The sequence below is a fragment of the Eretmochelys imbricata genome, chromosome 2, assembly GCF_965152235.1.
Source record: "Eretmochelys imbricata isolate rEreImb1 chromosome 2, rEreImb1.hap1, whole genome shotgun sequence".
NCBI classification, from domain to species: Eukaryota; Metazoa; Chordata; order Testudines; family Cheloniidae; genus Eretmochelys; species Eretmochelys imbricata.
Window position 1 is genome coordinate 210,306,137 of NC_135573.1, and position 22,901 is coordinate 210,329,037.

The following is a 22,901-nucleotide window of genomic DNA, read 5'->3' on the forward strand; positions in this document are numbered from 1 at the left end:
CCACTGAACTACGACTCAAGAAATCTGGATTTAGTTCCCAGCTCCACCAGAGACTCCATGTGTGACTTTAGGCAAATCAATTAATCTCTCTCTGTGCCTCAGATTCCTTTGGGTAAAATGGGGATAATATACAGTAATGACCAGGGCATCTAGTTTTGCTTACTATCTAAAGGACCATAATATTGAAAAAACATGGCACTATACGATGACTGTCAAAACGTAGCAGCTGAGATGTAAGAGTATCATCTTCCAAAAATATTCAGCTACTACTTTGGGAACAAAGAAACATTGACCTCACTCTTCCTGGCTAGTAATCTAACTACACCCTCCAAAACATACATTCAAACCTATTTGCCAAATATAGTTTCCATTATGCATTGCCATGACTATTCTCATTTTGAGTCATGCAAGTAATACGTAGGAGACAAACCCTACATTTTAACATTGAGATTTGTGATTGCACTTCATACCCCTGCTGCTGGGAATGCCTGAGCAATATGGTATCATATTGCAGCCTGAAGGGAAGAGAATATTTTTCTCTGTGAACTAATGAAATACTCTTTATAAAAAAAAAAAAGACAGACAGAAAATGTGCCATCTACTGTACCGTGCTCTTTCCTGTGCCTGCATTTCCCACCACAAAGACAGAGTGACACACTGCCAGAAGCTCCTCCAGCTGAACAACCTGCCAAACAGAATTAGTACACAGCTAATGGTTTTGTTTTCCTGTCCTCCCATTATCACCAAGACACTAATTATTTCCCACATATTATCTCCCTCCCACCTTTTCTCTTAGTCAGGAAAATGAACTGTTGCCTTCGTAGCTAACTTAAAAATGTGTATACCCAAGGGAACTGAGTTTGCCTTCTAAGGCTGTAGGCAAAGCCCAGTCTTGTTTGGATGAATGACTATATCTCAACAAATTAAAACAAATCTCATTTTCCAACTAATTGATTTACACAATCATGGAGACTAGTAAAAGAAAATGAGAACCATCACCATACCATGGGCTATAGAATGGGGATCAAACATTTTGTTGTATGGTGTGAAGAATAGTAACCACATATCACAGGTTAAGTGGTGCTAGGAGTTAGAACAACATAGCAGCAATAATTTCTGCTAATGTGCAACATTCAACAAGTCCCTGTTGAATCCATCTAAAAATAGTCTGGGAAGATACCGAATAACCCATGTGATTCTTAGCCTACGATATAAATAATTTAGATGTTTTTCACAAATTTAATTCTGTCTAAATAATACACACAAGCTCTTTTTGTATCCAAAGTATGATTCCCCCTTATTCACATGAGGCTTTGGAAAAAAAACAGCAGCAGATTAACTGTCTGATTGATGTGAAAATCAAACACCACTTTTGACAAAAACCTGGAATCAGGCCTAAGAACCACCTTATCTTTATGAAAAGAAATACAAACAGGTGTTCAGCCCCCAAGGAATTCAATTCAGTCACCATTTTGACTGACATTATGGCAATATTATGATTTCTCTCTTAAAATGGCATTATAACGAACACGCAGCTAAGGGTTCAGAAGATGACTTCATAAAAGTGTAACCAAGACCAAACTGAGATTCCAGGAAAGGAAAGGATTTCTCATAGTGGGATGCACATTAGATTAAACCCTTCATAAATTTCTTCATCACATTGCGCACAACCATCAGCCACCAACAAAAAATGATGAGCAGAGACAGCTGCCAAATGAACTTTCAGAGATGAGTTAGATAACCCTGCAGCTATTAAGTGCATCAAATATTCTAAAACACAAGGTATGGGAGCTGAGGCAGGAGAATCATCTTTTCTCCTCATCCAAGCTACATATCTGGGCCATTTCAAGTGGTAACACTTTTTGGTAGACATGCTCTCTAGAATTAAGTAGTACATCCTACACAGACAAAGAACACAACTGTTCAAAAGTAGACAAAGTTGAAGTCTGATTGCCCACACCGTCAAGTGAAGGGACTGCAGGTGTGGATGAAGGATCCTGCCCTCTTGCTGAGAGAGCGGATCTGGAGAAACAGGAAGATGCACGAAGGCTCTGCCAGACAGAGGAGGCAGATCGGTAAATCACTGATGTGACCAAGCCAGGGCAATGAGAATCATCCTCGCACTGTCCTGATGTATCTTCCTTGCAACCTTATGGATTAATGGAAAGGATGAAAAGCATACATCAGGCCCTCTCCCCACTGCAGAAGAAAAGCATATGATATGAATTGACTGTCCCTGCTCACTCTGGAGCAGAAGAGGCAACACTTTTTGTTGAACCTCATTGCGAACAGCTTCACTTCTGGTTAACTCCAACTGGAAAATATCTTCTGAACAAACTGATCCTTTAGGGACCACTCATGAATCTTAGAATTGTCTCTACAGAGACAATCTGCAACTCAGAAGTTCTTCCATGCTAAACGCAGGGCCACCAGATAAACATTTTGAAGAATGCACCAATCCCATAACTTGATTGCCTCTGCACAAAAGGAGAGTAGAGTAAGTAGCCCCTTATTTGTTGACATAGTTGTCACCATGTCTGGTATGGATCACAGCTGAGAGGGCCAATCTCAGGTCAGACTATCCAAAAACTGGGCAGACACCCCCACATGGTATATTCTATAATTAGATTTAAACAAACCAGCAACAAATGTATGCTCCTGGATCACTATAACTAGCTTAACATGGAGCCACAGACAGTCCCCTTCGACAATCCAGCCTATATTACCACCCAGACAAACTGGACTTCTGTGATGACAGGTTATTAAAACCAAAAATCAGCACACATTAGGTTCTTCCAGCTCCAGGGGGCCAGTCACTTATCCAAGTCAATGGATCCTCAGGACCTTACACCAAACACAAAGCTGTAGCCAATCCTTTAGTGAGCTAACTGAAGATTTATTAACTATGAAAAAAAAAAAAACAGTTACTAAAAAGTTAAAGCCAATAAAATACATTACAGGTGGATCAAAGTATGTATTCCAAAATGTTAGCATGGATGTTAAATCTGCTAACTTTCTATAAGTCTCTCTGGGTTGCCCAAATAGTTTTTGGGGACCTCGGTTCTTTTGTTCAAAATTTCCTCTGGTCAGAATTCAACAGTCCAAAGATGAAGTAGGAAAGAGGTGGCCAGGGCCTTTGTTCTCCCTCTTTTAATCTGTACCCTTTTTGCTGGAAAAATCCTTGTGGTGTTATGGAATCAAGCAGTTCCACAGCATATATGCTCTGCCATCACAGCATATATGCTCTGCCATCATTCTTCATATGAATTGCAAATTTCTGCTTGCACATTTTCCATATGTGCCATTTGGGGCATCCTCAGGGACAACATGCAGGGGCTCTTGTTTAGAGTTCATTTGTTATTCCTGAAGAGCTAACCTGTGAGCGTTTCTCATACTCACAAACATGTTTTAGTTAAAAACCATATAGCAAAATCTCATAATTCCACACACAATGTCGAGATGTACATTATAACCAGATAATAATATTCAGCAGATTACAACTTTTCCAATGATACTTCAGAAGGCATACTGTGAACAAGATTTACTACAATTTTGTAAAAGTGGTGACTATATTAGTGTAGATGGTCACCTTCCCCTTTAGATAGCATCACAGTAGTGCATAGCAGATGTATTGCCTATTACCATTTGCACAACCCTCCTCTGTAAGTGAGGGATAATCTGAGGGCCAGGTGAATGGCTCTCAGCTCCGATACATTGATATGCAAGGCTCTGTCCTGAGAAGTCCAGTGGCACTGAACTGTCAGATGACTCAAATGCACCCTGGCTCAACCATTGTTTGAAGCATCTGAAGTTACCATCAGAGATGGTGGGGGATTGAATTGAACACTCCTGAGAACATTTGCTCTGATTGACCACCACGCTCGTGAGTCTAAAATGTTGGTCAGCATGCCTTGAAATATTTGAAGATTGGCCCAACTTGGCCTGTAGACTTGAGACATCCAGCACTGCATAGGCCTCATTCTTAGAGGAGAGAACAGAGTCACATAAGCAGTGGCTGCTATGAGACCCAGAAAAAAGTTTTTGAATGCTTAAAACATATTGTAGTATTTTCAGAAATCTGTCTTAATGGATAGGCTCTCCCTTCCAGAGTCCAATATGGAGCCTATGATCAAAAATCTCTGAGTTTGACAGGCATTTGACTTTTTGACATCGAGAAGACCAGCCAGATCTGAGAAAAGGGTGGTTGTAAAAGCAATATGGTTTAGTACATCCTTGCGCACAGCAGCCAATTGATCAAGCCGGGGTAAACAAAAAAAACTCTGCCTTCTCAGTTGAGCCACTACCACAGAGAAGCATTTTGTAAAAACTCTGGACACCATGGAGAGGCCAAATGGCACCACCTTGTACTGAAAATAGTGTCCTGGCACCATGAAACAAGGGTATTTACAATGACTGTGGTGAATCAGTATATGAAAATACATGTCCTTTAAATCAAGAGTCACAAATGAATCCATGATCAAAAGTGAAGGGATTACAGAGGCCAAAGTTAAGACAGGGAATCAAAACTTCCATATGTATTTATTCAGGTTCCTTAAGTCTATAATTGAATGTCACCCCCGTTTCTCCTGGTCAGTTTGGGACTATGATGAGGTAATGCTCACCTGATCCTTAAGGGGGCGGGGCAAAGCCTAGAGGGCAGAAAGAACTTGATAAAAGGGAGAGATGTTTGCTAAGCTCTTCCTCTTTCTTCCACCTCCATCTACAGACATCACCACCAAGCAACTGAAGTGCTGACCAAGGGAGAGAGCCTGGCTGAAGGGCAACCAGCCAGCCTGTGCTGAGAAGCATCTAAGTTTGTAAGGGAACTGAAAGTGTTAAGATCAGCTTAGAATGCGTTTTGCTTTTGTTTCATTTGACCGAATCTGACTTGTTGTGCTTTGATTTATAATCACTTAAAATCTACCTTTTGTAGTTAATAAACATGTTTGTTTGTTCTACCTGAAGCAGTGCATTTGGTTTGAAGTGTGTCAGAGACTCCCCTTGGGATAACAAGCCTGGTGCATATCAATTTCTTTGTTAAATTGATGAACTCATATAAGCTTGCGGCATCCAGCAGGCATAACTGGACACTGCAAGTCAGAGGTTCCTAGGGTTGTGTCTGGGACTGGAGATATTGGCTAGTGTCATTTGGTTGCACGATCCAAGCAGCAGCTGGCCAAAAGTGCTCACTCATGTAACTGGGAGCAGCTTAAATGCTAGAGGCTGTGCAGGAACAACCCAGGAGTGGGGGTTCTCACAGCAGATCAGGGTAAGGCTGGCTGCCAGAGCTGAGGACTGGAGTGACCTAGCAGATCACTGGTCCAGATAACACCAGGGGAACATCACAATTCCCCCATCCTTTTTTCTGCACCACAAAGTACCTGGAATAGAACTCAACTCCAAGTATTCAGGTACCTCCCTGACAGCTGCTATCAAAAGTAATTTTTTTACCTCTGAAAGTAGAATATCCTCACAAGAAGATACCCTAAAAAGGGAAAGATACATGGAAGTGGAGAGCAGTAGTCTTTCAAACTGTATGGCACCGACATTTTCTATATAAGTTCTTAAACCCATTTGTCTGATGTAATAAGTCTCCATGGACTGATAAAATGGGCTCGCCTGTCTCCAAACAGATATGACACCCAGATGGAGAATGACTCTCTCCCAAACTCTTGAGGCACCTGGTATCCAACACTGGGAAGACAGCAGGGCACAAAGCATGCCTCTTGAATTCCAGCTTCTTCTTCCTCTGCGGTTCCACCATCACCCAGAACTGAAACACTAACACCTACCTACCAACTAACAACAACAAAACACAAATGAACACTGATGGAGAAAGAACTCTGGATCTGAGCAGATTGGGCACTTCAATCCAGTGGTTCACTTCAATCCAGGCACTTGGCTGGAAGGAGATGAGGTAGTAGAGGATGCAGTGCCCTCTGATACAGCCTCATTCTGAGAATGTTTGGAGACGCTGAAGGGAAAGGTGGTGTGGGTGGGGGGTGAGAGAGCACCCCAAGGGACACTTGCTAGAAAGTTCTACCATTGGGCAGTGCAATACTCAGGAATGGGAATATGCAGAGCCACTCAAAGAACTACATGATCTTACTTCAACCCTTGTTCTCCCTTCCCATTATTGCTGCTGCACTGTGTATTGCCGTCACTCATGGTGTCCTGTCTAAAATAAACACACTATATGTTATACATAATAATACTTATTATTTGCTGGTGTTAAAGTGTTGGTACTATAAACCTACTGCACTGTATGTTAAGAAAACTCTTCAACACAGAGGTATTTGAACAAGAAATATTTCCCTGTCTCCATATGGGCAGTATATACACTACATATTTACTAACATGAATCTACTTGTATTGAATTGCAATATGCCGTCATGACACAGTGCCTTTGAAACACCTAGACTTTCAGGACACATTAGGAACACTGCAATGTACTGCAAGTTAACCTTCATGTCTAATACAACTTGACTGCAATTATGTTGATTGAAACTCTTAAGGGGTGTAATTAAAAGCAATGGATTATTTTACTTTGAGCATAAAGCTCTCCTCAGGTTGCAAGTGAAGCTCCAGGGTAGATTGTTTAACCATCTGTTCAAATTGCAGGTCCCTCTTCCTCGGAACATCCAGAGCTGGAAACAGGTCACTGATCAGGCCCATGAAAATTGGGATATCATCTGTCACTATTTTAGGCAAGTTGAAGTCTCTTAAGGTTCGCATAAGTACCTGGAAAAGGATGGTAAATCACATATTATCATATCAGCCAGGGCTTTAAACCCATCTCCCTCTCTTCAGGATTCGTCTTTATTCCCAGTGATTCAGAGATAAAACACAGTATCAAAAGTTCTTATGACTGTTAAACTTAAATATGTACATAAAAGGTACCTAACCTGATCCTCAGGTCTGTTCTTATCTCCTCGCTTCAATGAGCCAGCAACCACCAAGACTGACTTAACAGCACGAAGTCCCCAATCATAATGATACTATGAAAAAAAACCAAAAACACTGACTATTCATGAAACCTTATGAATTGAAAATTTAAATGTAAATATTTAAGGAGAAAACCTTAGAAGTATATACAATTTAATATATAGCTAGATGGAGAGAGAAACTAGAATTTACAACATATTAAAATATTTTAGACTAGTGTAAATATGAAGTAACATCACTGATTTCAGAAGATTTACAATGAGCTGATTTATACTGGTGTATCTGACAGCAGAATCTGGCCTGTTGAATGTAAGTGGTTTTATGAAATGATGGAAAACAAACAGGTGTTTATCTACAAGTACTCAATGCTGCACAATTCAAAAAGAGATCTGATAACATACTAAAAGAATGAGCTAAGCATCCAAAATAAATTACAGGGGAAAAATAAAAATAAAAACAATACTAATAATCCCTTTAAAACCTTTTTACCTTTTCAAAACACTTAAACAATAATCAAATCTCACAAGATCTCTTTGAGGTACCATAGACGTTAAGTACTAGTAGTGAGTATTGTCATCCATATTTTACTAAGGACAAAATTAAGGCAAACTAGTTAAGTGGTTTGCCCAAACCCAGGAAGGGATTCCATCTCAAAGCAGCATTGGAGCTCAGGAGTCCCTGGCTCACATTCTTGTAAATCACAGATTAATATCTTCCTTTCACTACATGCCAAAAATATATAAAAGATTTGAAAGAAATGAGAATGGTCTCGAGCCATGTTTTAAAGAGCATGAGAGGGCAACTTCAGTATATTTACAGGAGGCAAGAATTACAAAGTTATGCACTTAGAAAGGTAAACTGTTTTTTTTTTCACAATGGTTTTATTTGCCAAGATTTATGGGTAAAGCTGAAGGGTTGTTCAAACAGACAGTGGTCATTCAACTAATGAAACTGAATATAAAGAACACCTTCACCTGTAACGAGTTATACTTTTGGAAATGAATGAATGGCATAAGCTGAGGGGGGGGGGAAGGGAGAATAATAAATCTGACTTTTATAACTTTGACATTTTTTAGTTAAGTATTGTGAATAAGACTTCTTCCTAGTGCAATTACTATATAATTTAGCAATGATACTATACTTCCTGCATTTGACACTCTCTTTACTGTATTTGTGTGGCAAATTTTAAAACTCTCATCCAAATATAGCTAGTCATAAATCACCGATTGTAATTCTTACATTGCCTAGTGGTTTTTCTTTTTTCAATAGATCCTAGTATAGATGCATTACAACAGCAGGATTGAATTCCATCACACTATGTATCTTGAACGGTTAATAGTCAATTATTTATTCCAAAATTAATGCACTACAAAAACACTAAGTACCAGGGGGAAAAAGTCACTTCTGAATGCATGGAGCCACTATTTTAAATGATAACAACTGTTTTACTGGGCATCACCTTAGCTGATATAATAAAGATCTACATGCAATTTAAAATATATATATAAAATTATAAATTATGCAAATTTCACTCTGCCCAACATCACTATTTTGAAATCGGGGTTGGGTGGGTGGTAATTAGCATATATCTAGCCCAGAAGTCCAAAACAGACCCTCACCTGTTTAGAAAGCAGCTCCCTGCAGAGAGTATACAAGGTAGTAAACTTCCTGGCTAACAAGCGTGCATCAATAAATCCCTCAGCAACCAACATAATTTCACAGATCAGTTCAATGTCAGGGACAACCATAGCACAGGGTCTTAAAAAAAAGTCAAAATACCCAGATTAGTATTTAAGCATGGTAAGAACAAGTCACCTAAATCAAGTGACTGATGTGTATAAACATTCTTAAACAGAGCTCAAGAGAGTCACAATTATGTGAGTCAGTCAGAGCGAACAAGGACTCTGCTTCAAATTAAAAAATAATGGTTAATTAGGCACTGTGGATTATTAGCATTCAGTAACACTGCTACATACAAAGGACACGGCTGAAAAGTACAGAGCTTTCAAGTCAGATACTACAGCCTCCTCAGCATTAGTGCCTCAGAACAATATATGATTCTGTCACTTAGTGTGATGGACTGGCAGACACTTGCAAGGCGCAGTTAATACTGGAACATACAAAGACCTGCCACTCAAGTCATGGTCACCATTTTGGATTTGCTCTTTTCAAGAGTGAATCCTCCTGGAGGACTGTTTAAGATGGAATAAAACTTCTTTTTCCTTTTTTTTTAAACATTATTTTTATTCTGGTTTTTAAAACAGAATACACATTGGCAAGCCATCCAGCCATTAAAACATCTCAGTCAACACAAAACCAAAAACAGACACACATAAAGAGAGAGAAGATCAAAGACGCCCCTCATTAAAACACTGTTTGAAACATGTAGAAATTCCTGATTTTTTCCATAGGGTGGATTACATTTTAACAGAGATTGTGTCTCATGGAACATCTTTTCCTTCCTTCTGCGATCAAATGGACTTCTCCCATTCACAATCATGAAGGGAAACAGAAACTAACAAAAAGGTTCAGAACAAGTGCTTCATGTATTCCAAGGAGTTTTCCTCACATACATCAAGGTGCAAAAAACCTTGTAGTGGACAATTCTGGAATAAAAGTATAGGGAAAATTCTTCCTAATCCTTATTAGTGGTTGCCATGTATCCTAAAGTATGAAGGTTTATACTCCATCTATATCCTATCTAACAGAACGTAACTCAAGTGGCAAACACAGTAATGGCTTGCATGGAATATTAGTTTACTATTTGATATGTTTTTAGCTGTCTCTTCTGAGATTTTTGTAGATGGCGACAAGAGGCGTTAGTAGAGCCTTGTGCGGATATAAAATTTGTATCCGCAGCTCCTCACTTGTTATTCATCCTCATCTCTTAATAGTTGTAGAAGAAAGTAGTAGCAGTGAACAAACATGCACTGCTAAAAAGAACCCAAAACCAAAAACCCATAGGGCCCATTTCTGCCCTAAAGTTCTACCTTGTAAAAATCAGCCACAGAGACGCATGGCTCTGAGAGGCAAATCCCAGGTGGTGAGTGAGAGCTTGGAATGCCAATTCAGCCCTAAAAAGTCTTAGAGCTTACTCCAGTCACTTAAAATATTGAGGTCTAGTGAACTTCAAAATCACTCATTTTCTTTTGAGGCTGGATGAAATCATGAAAAGCACTAAGGCAAAAGTAAAGATTTTGGGTCAAAGTCAAATGTTTATGTAAGCAGGTGTCACTCCACTGAAGTAAAAATATATTTCCAGTCAGATCCCAGTAGAATTTCAAATCTAATCATCAGATTAAAATCACAATTGGCATAGGTGCTTACCATTCTGTGGATTAAATGGAGGAATACCTGCTTATACAGAGGTGAATTTAGTCCTACAAACCTATTTTGACAATTTAACAACCACCACAGATTAGAATTATATACGCAACATATAAAGGAAGTTAAAGATAATATAAAAGGTTAGAGCTTGCACTTCTTAGATTTTAATTATATTCTTTGGTAATATGGTGTATTATGCAACATGTATTTTAGGTAAAGCTACTAAAATGACCAAAAATATATTAAATTGTTTTGCAGTGCTTATGCTTCATGTCTGTCCAATAATCACCAACCCAACAATTTAGCAACTAAAACAAGGGCCATATTTTCAATAACTGCATATGAAACATGTATGTACATGGGCATACTTACATCTGAGCAAGCATACAAAAAGTAGGGCTGTCAAGCGATTAAATTAATTGTGCGATTAAAAAAAATAATCGTGATTAATCGCATTGTTAAACAATAATGGAATACCATTTATTTAAATATTTTTGGATGTTTTCTACATTTTCAAATATGTTGATTTAAATTATAACACAGAATACAAACTATACAGTGCTCACTTTATATTTATTTTTGATTACAAATATTTGCACTTTAAGAAATAGTATTTTTCAATTCACCTCATATAAATACTGTAGTGCAGTCTCTTTATCATGAAAGTTGAACTTACAAATGTAGAATTATGTACAAAAAAAACGGCATTCAAAAATAAAACTCAAAAATAAAACACAATGTAAAACTTTAGAGCCTAAAAGTCCACTCAGTCTTACTTCAACCAATCGCTCAGACAAACAAACTTGGTTACAATTTGCAAGAGATCATGCTGCCCGCTTCTTGTTTACAACGTCACCGGAAAGTGAGAACAGGCATTTGCACGGCACTGTTGTAGCCAGCGTCACAAGATATTTACGTGCCAGATGTGCTAAAGATTCATATGTGCCTTCATCTTCAACCACCATTCCATAGGACATGAGTCCATGCTGATGATGGGTTCTGCTTGACAACAATCCAAAGCAGAGCGACCGGCGCATTTTCATTTTCATCATCTGAGTCAGATGCCACCAGCAGAAGGTTGATTTTCTTTTATGGTGGTTCAGGTTCTGTAGTTTCCGCATGAGAGTGTTGCTCTTTTAAGACTTCTGAGAGCATGCTCCACACCTCGTCCCTCTTAGATGTTGGAAGGCACTTCTGAACTTTAAACCTTGGGTCGAGTGCTATAGCTATTTTTAGAAATCTTACATTGGTATCTTCTTTGTGTTTTGTCAAATATGCTGTGAAAAAGTGTTCTTAAAACAAACGTGCTGGGTCATCATCCGAGACTGCTATAACATGAAATATATGGCAGAATGTGGGTAAAAAAGCAGGGAACATACAGTTCTCCCCCAAGGAGTTCAGTCTCAAATTTAATTAAGGCATTATTTTTTAATGAGCATCAGCAGCATGGAAGCATATCCTCTGGAATGGTGGCTGAAGCATGAAGGGGCATATGAATGTTTAGCATATCTGGCACATAAATACCTTGCAACACTGGCTACAAAAGTGCCATGCAAATGCCTGTTCTCACTTTCAGGTGACATTGTAAATAAGAAGCAGGCAGCAGCATCTCCTGTAAATGTAAACAAACTTGTTTGTTTTAGCGATTGGCTGAACAAGAAGTAGAATTGAGTGGTCTTGTAGGCTCTAAAGTTTTACATTGTTTTGTTTTTGAGTGCAGTTATGTTACAAAAACAAAAATCTACATTTGTAAGTTGCACTTTCATGGTAAAGAGATTGTACTACAGTACTCGTATGAGGTAAATTGAAAATATTATTTCTTTTGTTTATCATTTTTACAGTGCAAATATTTGTAATAAAAATAATATAAAGTGAGCACTGTACACTTTGCGTTCTGTGTTGTAATAGAAATCAATATATTTGAAAATGTAGAAAACATTCAAAAATATTTAATAAATTTCAATTGGTATTCCATTGCTTAACAGTGCAATTAATCATGATTAATTTTTTTTAAAATCACAATTAATTTTTGAGTTAATCACATGAGTTAACTGTGATTAATTGACAGCCTTAATAAAAAGGTAAATTTGGTGCCTTTCAACCTATTTGCATAGATTTCCATATACAACTGCTGTAATTACTCACAAAATAGTGGGTATCCTTGTACACATGTATGTTTTATGTGTAGATCTTCCATGTTATTAAATACTCAAAAGTTTTACACCTTATATATGTAAAAATATGAAAAAAGTTCCATTATTAAGTGCATCCATCCCTATCAATTTGTATGGGCAGAAATAACCGTGTTGAACATTTTCACAGAAACTCTGAAATAAGTAGAAACTGTCTTACATTGCAAACCAGGCCAGTGACATTAGATGGCATGAGTACTCTAAATGATAATCTATAGTATACTTGCCTGAATAGAACTTTGAGATTTTCGGGTAGTTCTGTTCGACCAGCATATCCTGGGTTCATGGTAATAAATATCCCAACTGACGGTTTCAGTGTAATGTTTTCTCCAAGGAATAAAAATCTGCAATAGCCATGACATGATGTAAGTAAATGACTTGCTATAATACTGCAGTTTGATTAGAGGCCAACAATTATTTCCATCTTTTAAAAAATCCAAAGGAAAACCTCGGAATGCAGAACTGCATTTGAAATGGAGAACAGATTGTCTGATTTAGGAAAAAAAAATCTGTGCAGGTAATTGTGACCAAGAAGAGGTATGTGGTAGGTTGTTATGGTGCTTCCCAATCCAAGAGAAAAAAATATAAGAAAGATACAGAAGGAAATGGGGCAGATCCTCAGCTGATATAAACCGTCATAGCTCCATTGACTTCAGTGGAATTAGGACAAAATCTACCACAGCCAAGGAACTGCTCCATAGTATGTAATAACTCTACATAGGGTGAAATCCTAAAGTTAAAGTGAATGGCAAAGCTCCCATTAACTTCAGTGGGGCCAGTATTTCACCCATATTCTAGGTGTTTTCTTCTTATAATTTTGGGGAGAGGGCTAATCTTAGATATTAAATAAGCTTCTAGGTATACATATATTACACACACACACACACACACACACACACGAATTTACAAGGGAGGGCTCAACATCTGTCCATAACAGGATTTTTAGAAATATACTTCTAAATTTTTGTACTTATGTCTTTGCAAAGGCCTATAAAAGAAATGACATTAAAATACTTACTTTTTCCTCTTATTTCTAATGGCATCGTGTATGGTCTTTACTTGCACTGCCACCACTGATAGGACTTCTACTGAAATTCGATTAAACTCATCAAAGCATCCCCAAGCACCTGTCTGGACCAGACCTTTATAGATGTTTCCTATGGACTAAAAGATAGAACCAGCCATTTAGTACTTATTTTCAGAAAGATTAAAGTTTTTGTAATGTATTGTATGTTAAAAAAATAAAATAGTACTGAAACCACTGTTTGATAAAATACCGTACCTTATAGTCCATCTGTTCAGAACAGTTGAAGACATAGACCATCATACCAAGGGCACGGCCCAGGTCTTTGGTGGTCTCTGTTTTGCCTGTGCCAGCTGGCCCTGCAGGAGCCCCACTCATTGTCAGGTATAGAGACTGTGTTAGAGTAATGTAACACCTTTAAGCAATGAGACACAATTATTACTGCATGCAAAGAATGTTACTAACATGGTGGAGATTTTAAAACCACAAAAGCTGGGAAATTTAGGATATCACCAAAACCTTAATTGTATATGTTGTGCATATATGTTATAATAGGATCTTGCATGATATGGACCACGTAAAAAGTGAAGTGTGACATGTTAATTTGCAAATATTTATTTTACATATATAAGCCAATTGTGTAGAATGGTACATACACTAATTGCAATACTTGTCAGATTACACTGAGAACCTATAGCACATCAACTAGGGAATATTTTATTTTATCTATTTTACAAACACAAAGATCATACCATTTGTTTTATTTACACACACACACATAAAGGTATTGCATTTGTCATATTAAGAAGGACCGTAAACACATTTATGAAAGAACACAGAGGTTTGCTATGGAAAATTTAACTTTGTATTCTATTAAATGGATCAAGCAGAGATAGTTCATTATTAACAGCCAGTACCTGTCAGTCAGAGGTGTAATAACTAGACGAGAGGTATTTCCCAAATACTCATAAAAGTACTGGAACTGAGCATCGCAAATGTTGGCAAGGCAGTGTTTCTGGGCCTCATCCCATCTATGGCGTAGTTGTGACAGCCAAGCAAAAGTTTGGGAACTAGTGACCTAAAACCATCGCACAAACATAGCGTCATGTGGAAGCTGTGGAGATGAAAGAAACCAGACACTCCCAAAAGATTTAACTGTCATCAGCAGGTTTCACACCTTGTCTTTTACAAGTAATTACTACTACACGCAATTATAAGGGATTATACTTACTTCCAGGCATGCTGAGAGCCATTGAACCAAATCGTAAACCCTGTATATAATGGAAACCACTTCAAGCCAGGGGGATGCAGCAGAACTCCCAGCATCCCTGGTTCCAGCACCTATGATTACCTCCCAAACCCTTTTCACTCTCCATCCAATATAAGGTGATATGCATTCAGACCACTGACATGTATCTGTAACTTCAGTTTCACCAGAACAAAAGTTTTGTGTGTAGGAATATATTTATCCTGCAACCACCATGCGAGACAGACAGGCCTCCAGTTCTGGAGGACTAAACAGAGATCAGAACAAAACAACTAATGGCTAAATAATCAAAGATGGAGAAGCTACATAGAGAAGCTACACAGAAAGACAGACTAGTTCCAGACATGCCTTCATGGAACCCATCATCTGAAGAACAGACTTGGCTTACCCAGGGATAACTTGCACTCATAAATTTTATGATCTAAGGTTCTGAAATGAACCCTTTGCTGATCAAAGTTTGAACCTGGTTTGAACCATCCTACAAATGGGTAAAAAAAAAAAGTTCTTGGTTTGATTCATCACCCAAGTATGAGACTCCAGAATGCAATGCACCACAGAGAGAGGTATGGTCAGGGGTTCAGTACATGGGTGGGAAGCAGGTAGTCCTTGTGCCCACAACTATATCATCTGCCCCTTCCTTATGCACTCATGCAAGCCTGGACACATGCTTGGCTTAAAGTCCTTTTCTTTTCTTTTTTTTCTTTTAAACCCTAAAACATTGTATGAAGAAAAAGTTACACCCTATAATTTACCTTTTGAGCAACAAGTTTTGCCACCACATCTCGAGCATGAACATCTATAGTGCAAATGGTCATGATCTTCTGTCTGTCACCTGAGGCAAGTTCTCCCAGCAACAAAGCAATGAGAGCGTTTAGCTGAGCAATCTAAAAAGATGACAATTTTGTTGCAACATTTTATTCCACTGCCCCAGTCACACCACTACAGGAGATACATTCTGCCTATATAATGAATTCAATTACCACATAAGCTATCTTGCACATGCGTGGTTATAACTCACCAAGTATGTTTGGAACACTGGATCAGTTCTGGGCATATCAGGAGTAAAAATATGGTGATTATTTGGAAGGCGTTTGGGGGAAAGGACTAGTTAGTTTGTCTAAAAAACAACTAATACAATAATGGCCCCAAACAGGAGCAGAAATGATTAAAGTGGTTCAGAGGAGTTAAATAGGACATTGGGATAAAGTTAAACAGAAACTTTTATAGTCAATATCAGGAAAACCTTCTAAATGGTGAGATCTATTAGACTGCAGAAACGCCTCAAGTTACAATAGGAATAGCAGCAATTCTGGAATGCTGAATGACAGCAGATCCTTCCTAATTTTCAGAGAGTGGTGGTCAGCACTTTCTGAAAACCAAGCCCCTGAAAGATGACTCAAGGTGCAGATCATACAACCAAGGCACCCAAAATCACCAATAGCTTTTGAAAATAAAAGCCCATATCACATTTTCTGAATAAATGCCCCCTCATCTGTCTTTAATTATCAAAAATACCTACCTCAAAGAGCTGAATTTGGTATTATCTACGTTTCCAGATTTGAGACAGTTTTAGGTCACAAACTATCCATGTTTGAGAAATACTAATAATTATAGAAAAAAAATCCTATAGTTTGTAGCACCTTGGCTTTTACTCTTCTTCTTGCTCCAAAATGAACCCACAGAAAGCTATAAGGGCAATTTTCATTGATCATCTATAGGGGAAGAGAGAATCAGAAGCAAGAGGCATATTTCCTTTTCTTCAGAGGATGGCAATAGCAGGTAGCCAATAAATAGTCTGACTAAAAAAAAAAAAACATTTAACATGCCAGCGAAGCATTTCTGGGTGATCGGTACAGTATGAAAATGGAAACTTGTTTTCATACAATATAAGCAAGACATCAATACCTGTTTTTTATTGTAATCCTTCAGGGCCATTTCAAATCCCTCCTCCAGCCTGTTGAATGCTATTCCTACATCTGTTGTCCACCAGATTTGTGAGCTGGTAAGTGAAACTTGAGCTGGGTAGTCAAAAATCCATTGCTCTCTGGGCTTTTCTTCATAGGCAGCTATAGCCTCCATGATATGATGATGCACTGTTTTACACATGGTTTCTTCAAGTTGTTGTAACCAGGTCTCCACCTTTTGAAAAAAACAGACATGCTGCATCAGAGTTCAGAATATTTTAATGAGGGAGAAGCTTCCTACTTTACTGGTATAATGAATAGTATTTAAACAGCTATTTGTCAAGGTATTTCTTTGCACTCATTAATAAAATAAAACACACACACAAACCCTTTTTTCTACTTCCAATTAGAACCAGTTTTCTTTCCATGTTTCGCCCTGTTTTCATCATGGTTGTTTGGTATTGCAAGGCTATTTATGAGTGTTGCGATACTAGCATAGTGCCCTGCCCAGAAAAGTTCTTTATTATCTGAAGAACTGGTACAGAGTGGGCATTGGCAATGCAGTCTTCCTGATGTCACTCTTCCAACATGCAAAAACCTTGTTTTGGAGGAACCACCTTTAAGAGGCAAGTTGAGCCACCTTGCATGTTCAGTCTCTGACAACCAACAAGGTTGCCAATTAGTTCCAGTTGTGAGAGCAGTTTTCTAATGTGAACTCTTGTCTAATATGGGCAGTGGATCAAGACCAACAAATTCTTGTCATTCAACCGTCACCAGATGGTAACTACTTTCAGATGCTACCCAACTAGGTTCTGTGTGTATCCCATCATTAATCCTGTCCCACTTTTTTTTTTTTTTTTTTAAAAGAGTATGGAAACAATTATTGTGCAATGAACACCAAAGAACTACATGGACTTAGAAAACCAGTCAAAATATTCGGCCGAAAAACTGGTGCTATAGATCTTGGCAGCCTCCTGTACAAAAAAAAGGAACATAACCATAAGAACACCAAATATAGGTGAAGCATTCTAGTCACATACATTTCCCCCTAAAATTAAACACATTTACAAGAATTATGGTGTATATTTAACAAGAACTATGTATTTTTTCTTCAGTTGGAAAACATAACTTTCTTTAAATTAGTGCTTGTAGTTTTAGCTAATAGTTATTTGTCTCCATGGTTTTCATTTCTCAGTTTCAGTAGCATTAAGGAATTTAACCTGATTGTCTGAAATTTAACCTTACTGAAAGAAAATTATTTTTGGGTGCGATAAAAGGCTTAAAATTAAGTTTGATCACAGACTAATATCTGCTTACATGTTCTGTTTGTATTTACAGATTATGCAGTGTCAAGTGTCATTTCAACTTTCCTTGCCAAGTATACATGATCGCTAATTGAAGACATAAAATATTCTTTAAAGGTTTCAGGGTGTGCAACAGTATTTTCCAGTTTGACTGGTGCCTGTCTAAGTAGGGTGTGGGGAGAGGTAGAAGGAAATAGCACAAACTTACCTCAGAAAGCTGCATGACCTTCGATCCATCCTGTCCCCATCCCTTCCCAGCCACTGCTTTTTGAAAACCACCTACTTTCCCTATATTTGTTTCATGGAAGCTCCCATAATGTGTTTGGCAGCAAGAACAGCTCACATATATAGGGCTACAGGCTCATGCAGCAGCCCAGGGGATCCCTAATGGAAACCGCTTCTCTGAGCGGCATGTAAGTTTCTGTGAGTAGAGAACAAGGAAGGAAAACTACCCTGGAAGGAAAATGGGGAGGCTATCACCAAGGAAGAGAGGGAGGGAAAAAAATATCACAACACTCAATCAAAACAAAAAGAGAACAGAAACAGAAAGGGATAAGAAGTGAGAAAATGGAGAGATGAAGGAAACTGGGCCAGGACATGAACAAGGATCCCTCATTAAGGCAACACCATCTGCCAATCCACACCACAAAAGGCAGGGGAGAGCCTCTAACAATAAACGAAAAAGAAAATGACTGACATAAAGGTTGAGATAGAATCAACTAACTACTTCTCTCTCCTTCCAGGCAACAAACTGATGAGAAAGGAGATAACAATGCATTTTGATCAATAAGTGGCTTATATGGTGACGTTTCTCCAATTATTGCAAAAATTAAAAGATCAAGACAGATATTTTGATTAAATGTGCTTGTTTCCCTATCAGTAGATTAGGGTTACACACACGCAAATCTAACAAGGGACAATGAGAGAGAAAAGGATCTGTTCTAAATAAATAAGGAACAAGGGTATTTGAAATCCAAAAAAAGAAGAAGAAGAAAAAAAAGACGTGTAGAAAGCCTTAAGATATGTGGATTTCCAAGTTGAAACTGTCCCAAAAACAGTTACATGGCTGAAAACACAGACAGATATTGATCTCGATAGCACTGAAGAATCACATGAAGATTAATTTCTCTAAAGTAGTTGACCGAAGCAGGCTTTCCATCTTGTTGTAACTCTCCTTTTCATACTAACCACATAACCAAAAGTAGTTTTTGTGCACAAACAACACACAAGTAGCTTCTACTTTGCATTTGTCCCTTTTGTTTTTGGGCTCTATTACCTTGACTCATTTTTTATTTGTTGCCCATACTTGCCTTTACTCAGAGCCGCTGGGCTCAAAATTTATGGTGCATATTTTTTTGACAGCACATGTGGTGTTATTAGGTTTCCCAGACATCTAATGTAACATAACCTGTCTTTTAGATAGCCCCAAGTGTCTAAACGCAGCATGTCTTCCTACTTTCTACTATTAAATATATTTTGGAACATAAATGTCAATAAGTATGCTCAGGAAGAGGAGATTACTTACTGTAACTGAAGATTCTTCAAGATGAGTGGTCCCTATTTGGATTCCAGATGTGGGTGTTCATGCATACCATGTGCTGGAGCTAGAACTGTTTGTAGAAATGTCCACTGACCCGTATGTGCATCGTGCATTGACCACAAGGCACATCCAAGGTTTTAAGAGGCTGAGCGGGTCGATGCCGCTCCAGGTCCCTCTTACCCACAAACAATGGGAGGCAGCAGCAGAGGGTACGGAGGACAGGTATTGGAATCCAAATAGGGACCACACATCTTGAAGAACCTCCAGTTACAGTAAGTAACCTGCTCTTCTTCTTCGAGTAATGGTCCTTATATGGATTCCAGATGTGGGAGAGTAGCAAGCAGTGCTTAGCGTGGAGGTGGGTTCACAGACTTGCAAGCAGTCTGTAGGATGGCGTGGCCGACTGCTGCATCCGCCACAGGGGTGTCCTGCCACAGTATGCTCATGAGAAAGGCCAACATGGCCACAAGCACCCACGTGGAGTGGGCTATGACTCCGGGGGCGGGGGAGAGAAATGTGAGAGAGCACCTAGTGTTCCTCAGTACAATGGGAGAGCCATTTGGAGAGATGTTGCAAGGAGAGGGCATGGCCCCGGCAGTGCTCCATGATGGTGAGGAAGAGCCAGGGCGAGACATGGAAGGTGCGGGTGCGATGGAGATAAAAGGCCAGTGCCTGGCAGACATCAAGAAAGTGCAGTGTTTGTGCCCTGGGGGAGATGTGCAGATTAGGGTAGAAGATTGGAAGGTGTATGCACTGGTTTAGGTGGAACAGGGAGGCCATCTTGGGGAGAAATTTGGGGTGTGTTGCGGTTCAAATACAAGACAGGACAAGCTTTAAGCAAGCAAGCAGGCTGGCCTGCCGACGGGCTGGTCCGCCTGTCAGCTTTTCCACCCTCTCCTTTATTTCTCTCTCTCCCCCTGCGCACTACATACTCCAACAGATAAAAGAAATACACTGGCTTTGTATAATATTCTTATTTACCAATTTCTATCTACCGCATTCCTTGCCCTCGGCCCTTGAGCCCAGTTCTGGGAGGCTTCCCACGGTTCATGTCATCTGGGCAAGATTCCAAGGTTCATGCCCTTGAGAGGAGCCATGTGTGCACTGCTCCTACACAACACTCCGGGTATGCTCTGAATGTTGCCAAGTGCATGAACCTTGCATGAATGCTACATCCCCTCCTTTTTTGTTTATTTGTGCTCGGCCATCTCATGGTAGCCATCAATTTGCTTTTGCAAACCATATTAACTCCCGGACAGACAAGGTATAACTCATGGAGCCTGCCAGGGCGGGTCTCGACGAAGCCTTAACAAAAAGGAAATACATTGCACACAGCAACAGCAAAAAAATAAGCCCAAGAAGGTAAAGTGTAGTTGGCCGGGCCCCAATTAGCCATGCTAGAGTACTGGGAAGAGAGGTTCGCGTAAGCAGCGAGCATCATCTCATTCCCTATTTCCTCAGGGTGATGACATACTGGAATAAGGCACGTACCTAACAATTCTTCAGCTGCTACAAAATCAAACAAACAAAAGTGGGTAACATTTGCTATTGAAGCTAATCTTTCCCATAGGTTTTATGTCATTCGGGCCCGTAACAGAGGAGGCGCTACCGAGTCAACCCCTACAGGAAATAGCAGGCACATAAGGCACACAATCAATACAGAATTAGCAGTGATTTGGGCGAGAATGGCCACAAACTGAGTCTCAGGAGTCTCTGGCTGTTGGTTTGCTGCCAGTCTTCGTTGAGCCGCGGCGACCAATACTTTCACTGCTCCCCATGTCACGGGCTGACTTGGGACGCTACGTCTCCTCCGTCTCCGTCCCGCCATTGTCGACCCGGGAGGCACCGCATTCTCCTCCAAGGTCAGCTGAAACTCCGGTATGGGGTTCGACAGCCCATGGTGCCACGCCATGCTGTTTTATTGCCGGTCGCACACACCAGGCCGGAACCCACAACGGTCCTGCAGGGAGAGACACAGCAGCATATCCCCGACCCCAAGTAATTAAAGGTACTGGGCCCAACCATTGCGGATCGGGCAGCTGACGGTAATAGACACGCGGTCTTTCCAGTACCTCGGACTTATGAAAATGCCGATCCGCGGGGGTCTGCTGATCTGCATTCAGCATTAAATTATTTAAAGTAAACAAAAGGATATGCAATTGTTGCTGAATATCTCCTAAGGTTCAGAGACGCAGCTCCCCTTGTTTTAATTGTTTGTCAAGCAACGTTTTTAGCGTGCAATTTGCACGTTCAACAATAGCTTGGCCTGTGGAATTATAAGGGATCCCGTGTTTGAGACAGACGTCCCATTGGGCACAAAAGGTGGATAGGGCTGTGGAGCAATAGGCTGGAGCATTATCCGTTTTTATCTGGCTCGGGTGACTCATAACAGCTAAACAGGCTAGCAAATGGTGAATAACTTTGGGAGTGTCTTCCCCACGCTGTGGGGTCGCCCAGAGAAATCCCGAATAGGTATCAATGGAAACATGTAAAAACGAATAGGGGCGGAATTGTGGCACGTGAGTGACATCCATTTGCCACAGCTGATTCGCTGCGGTACCTCTGGGGTTAACAGCATAAGAAAAGGTAGGGACAGCAGCGGCACAGTGGGGGCAGGAACGAACAATAGAATGTGAATGATCAGCAGGAATGTGAAACTGTCGGGCCAAAACAGAGGCAGACTGATGAAAAAAAGAATGGCTTTCAATGGGGTCAGAAAAAAGGGAATTTACCTGACCACGTAATGCGCGATCAGCGTGCGCATTACCTTCAGTGAGCAGCCCAGGCAGGGGGGTGTGACTGCAAATATGAGCAACAAAATAAGGGAAATTACGAGTGGTGAGGAGATACTGTAAGGACAAAAACAGGTGAAGAAGGTCCACATCGACCTGAGGGGTAATAAGGGCAAGGGGTAAATGATCAATTACCTGATAAACATAATGCGTGTCCACGATTAAATTAAAGGGACAATCAGCAAAAAGTTGAAAGGCCAAAATAACAGCAGCCAGTTCTGAGCGCTGCGCGGAACGCTGGGGCAACGTAAAACGAGAATGCCAACGAGGGGGGTCACCTAATTGATAGGTGACAACACCGCGATGTGGAGAGCCATCAGTAAAAAGAGTGATAGCTGAAACAATAGGTCGAGAGCGGCTAAGATGATGTACGATTAGTGGTACCTTTTGTGTGATCACCAACCGAGGATCTTTTGGGGGATTATAGGAGATCTCTCCCACATAATCACAAGAGCAACCTGCCAAGCCAAGGAGGTGTGATACAAGGAATCAAATTCACTACATGATAAGGGGAAAACAATGGCAACTAAATCAGTGCCCGTGAGTTGCACTGCACGGTAGCAGGCTTTACGAACAAGATCGGACAGGGCGTCTAAATAAGGATAA

The 22,901-nt window shown here is 39.8% G+C and overlaps 1 protein-coding gene across 1 annotated transcript in view; it reads right to left on the minus strand.

Annotated features, from left to right (window-relative positions):
* Positions 1 to 22,901, minus strand: part of DNAH11 (dynein axonemal heavy chain 11) — a 293,766-nt gene that overhangs the window by 175,014 nt on the left and 95,851 nt on the right. Inside the window, exons 30-39 of the mRNA XM_077808745.1 lie at positions 16,661 to 16,894; positions 15,508 to 15,639; positions 14,406 to 14,566; positions 13,747 to 13,903; positions 13,483 to 13,628; positions 12,692 to 12,808; positions 8,565 to 8,703; positions 6,906 to 6,998; positions 6,547 to 6,741; positions 608 to 685 (exon numbers count right to left, since the gene is read on the minus strand). Of these exons, the coding sequence (XP_077664871.1) occupies positions 608 to 685; positions 6,547 to 6,741; positions 6,906 to 6,998; positions 8,565 to 8,703; positions 12,692 to 12,808; positions 13,483 to 13,628; positions 13,747 to 13,903; positions 14,406 to 14,566; positions 15,508 to 15,639; positions 16,661 to 16,894 (1,452 nt within the window). The remainder of the gene's footprint in view (positions 1 to 607; positions 686 to 6,546; positions 6,742 to 6,905; positions 6,999 to 8,564; positions 8,704 to 12,691; positions 12,809 to 13,482; positions 13,629 to 13,746; positions 13,904 to 14,405; positions 14,567 to 15,507; positions 15,640 to 16,660; positions 16,895 to 22,901) is intronic.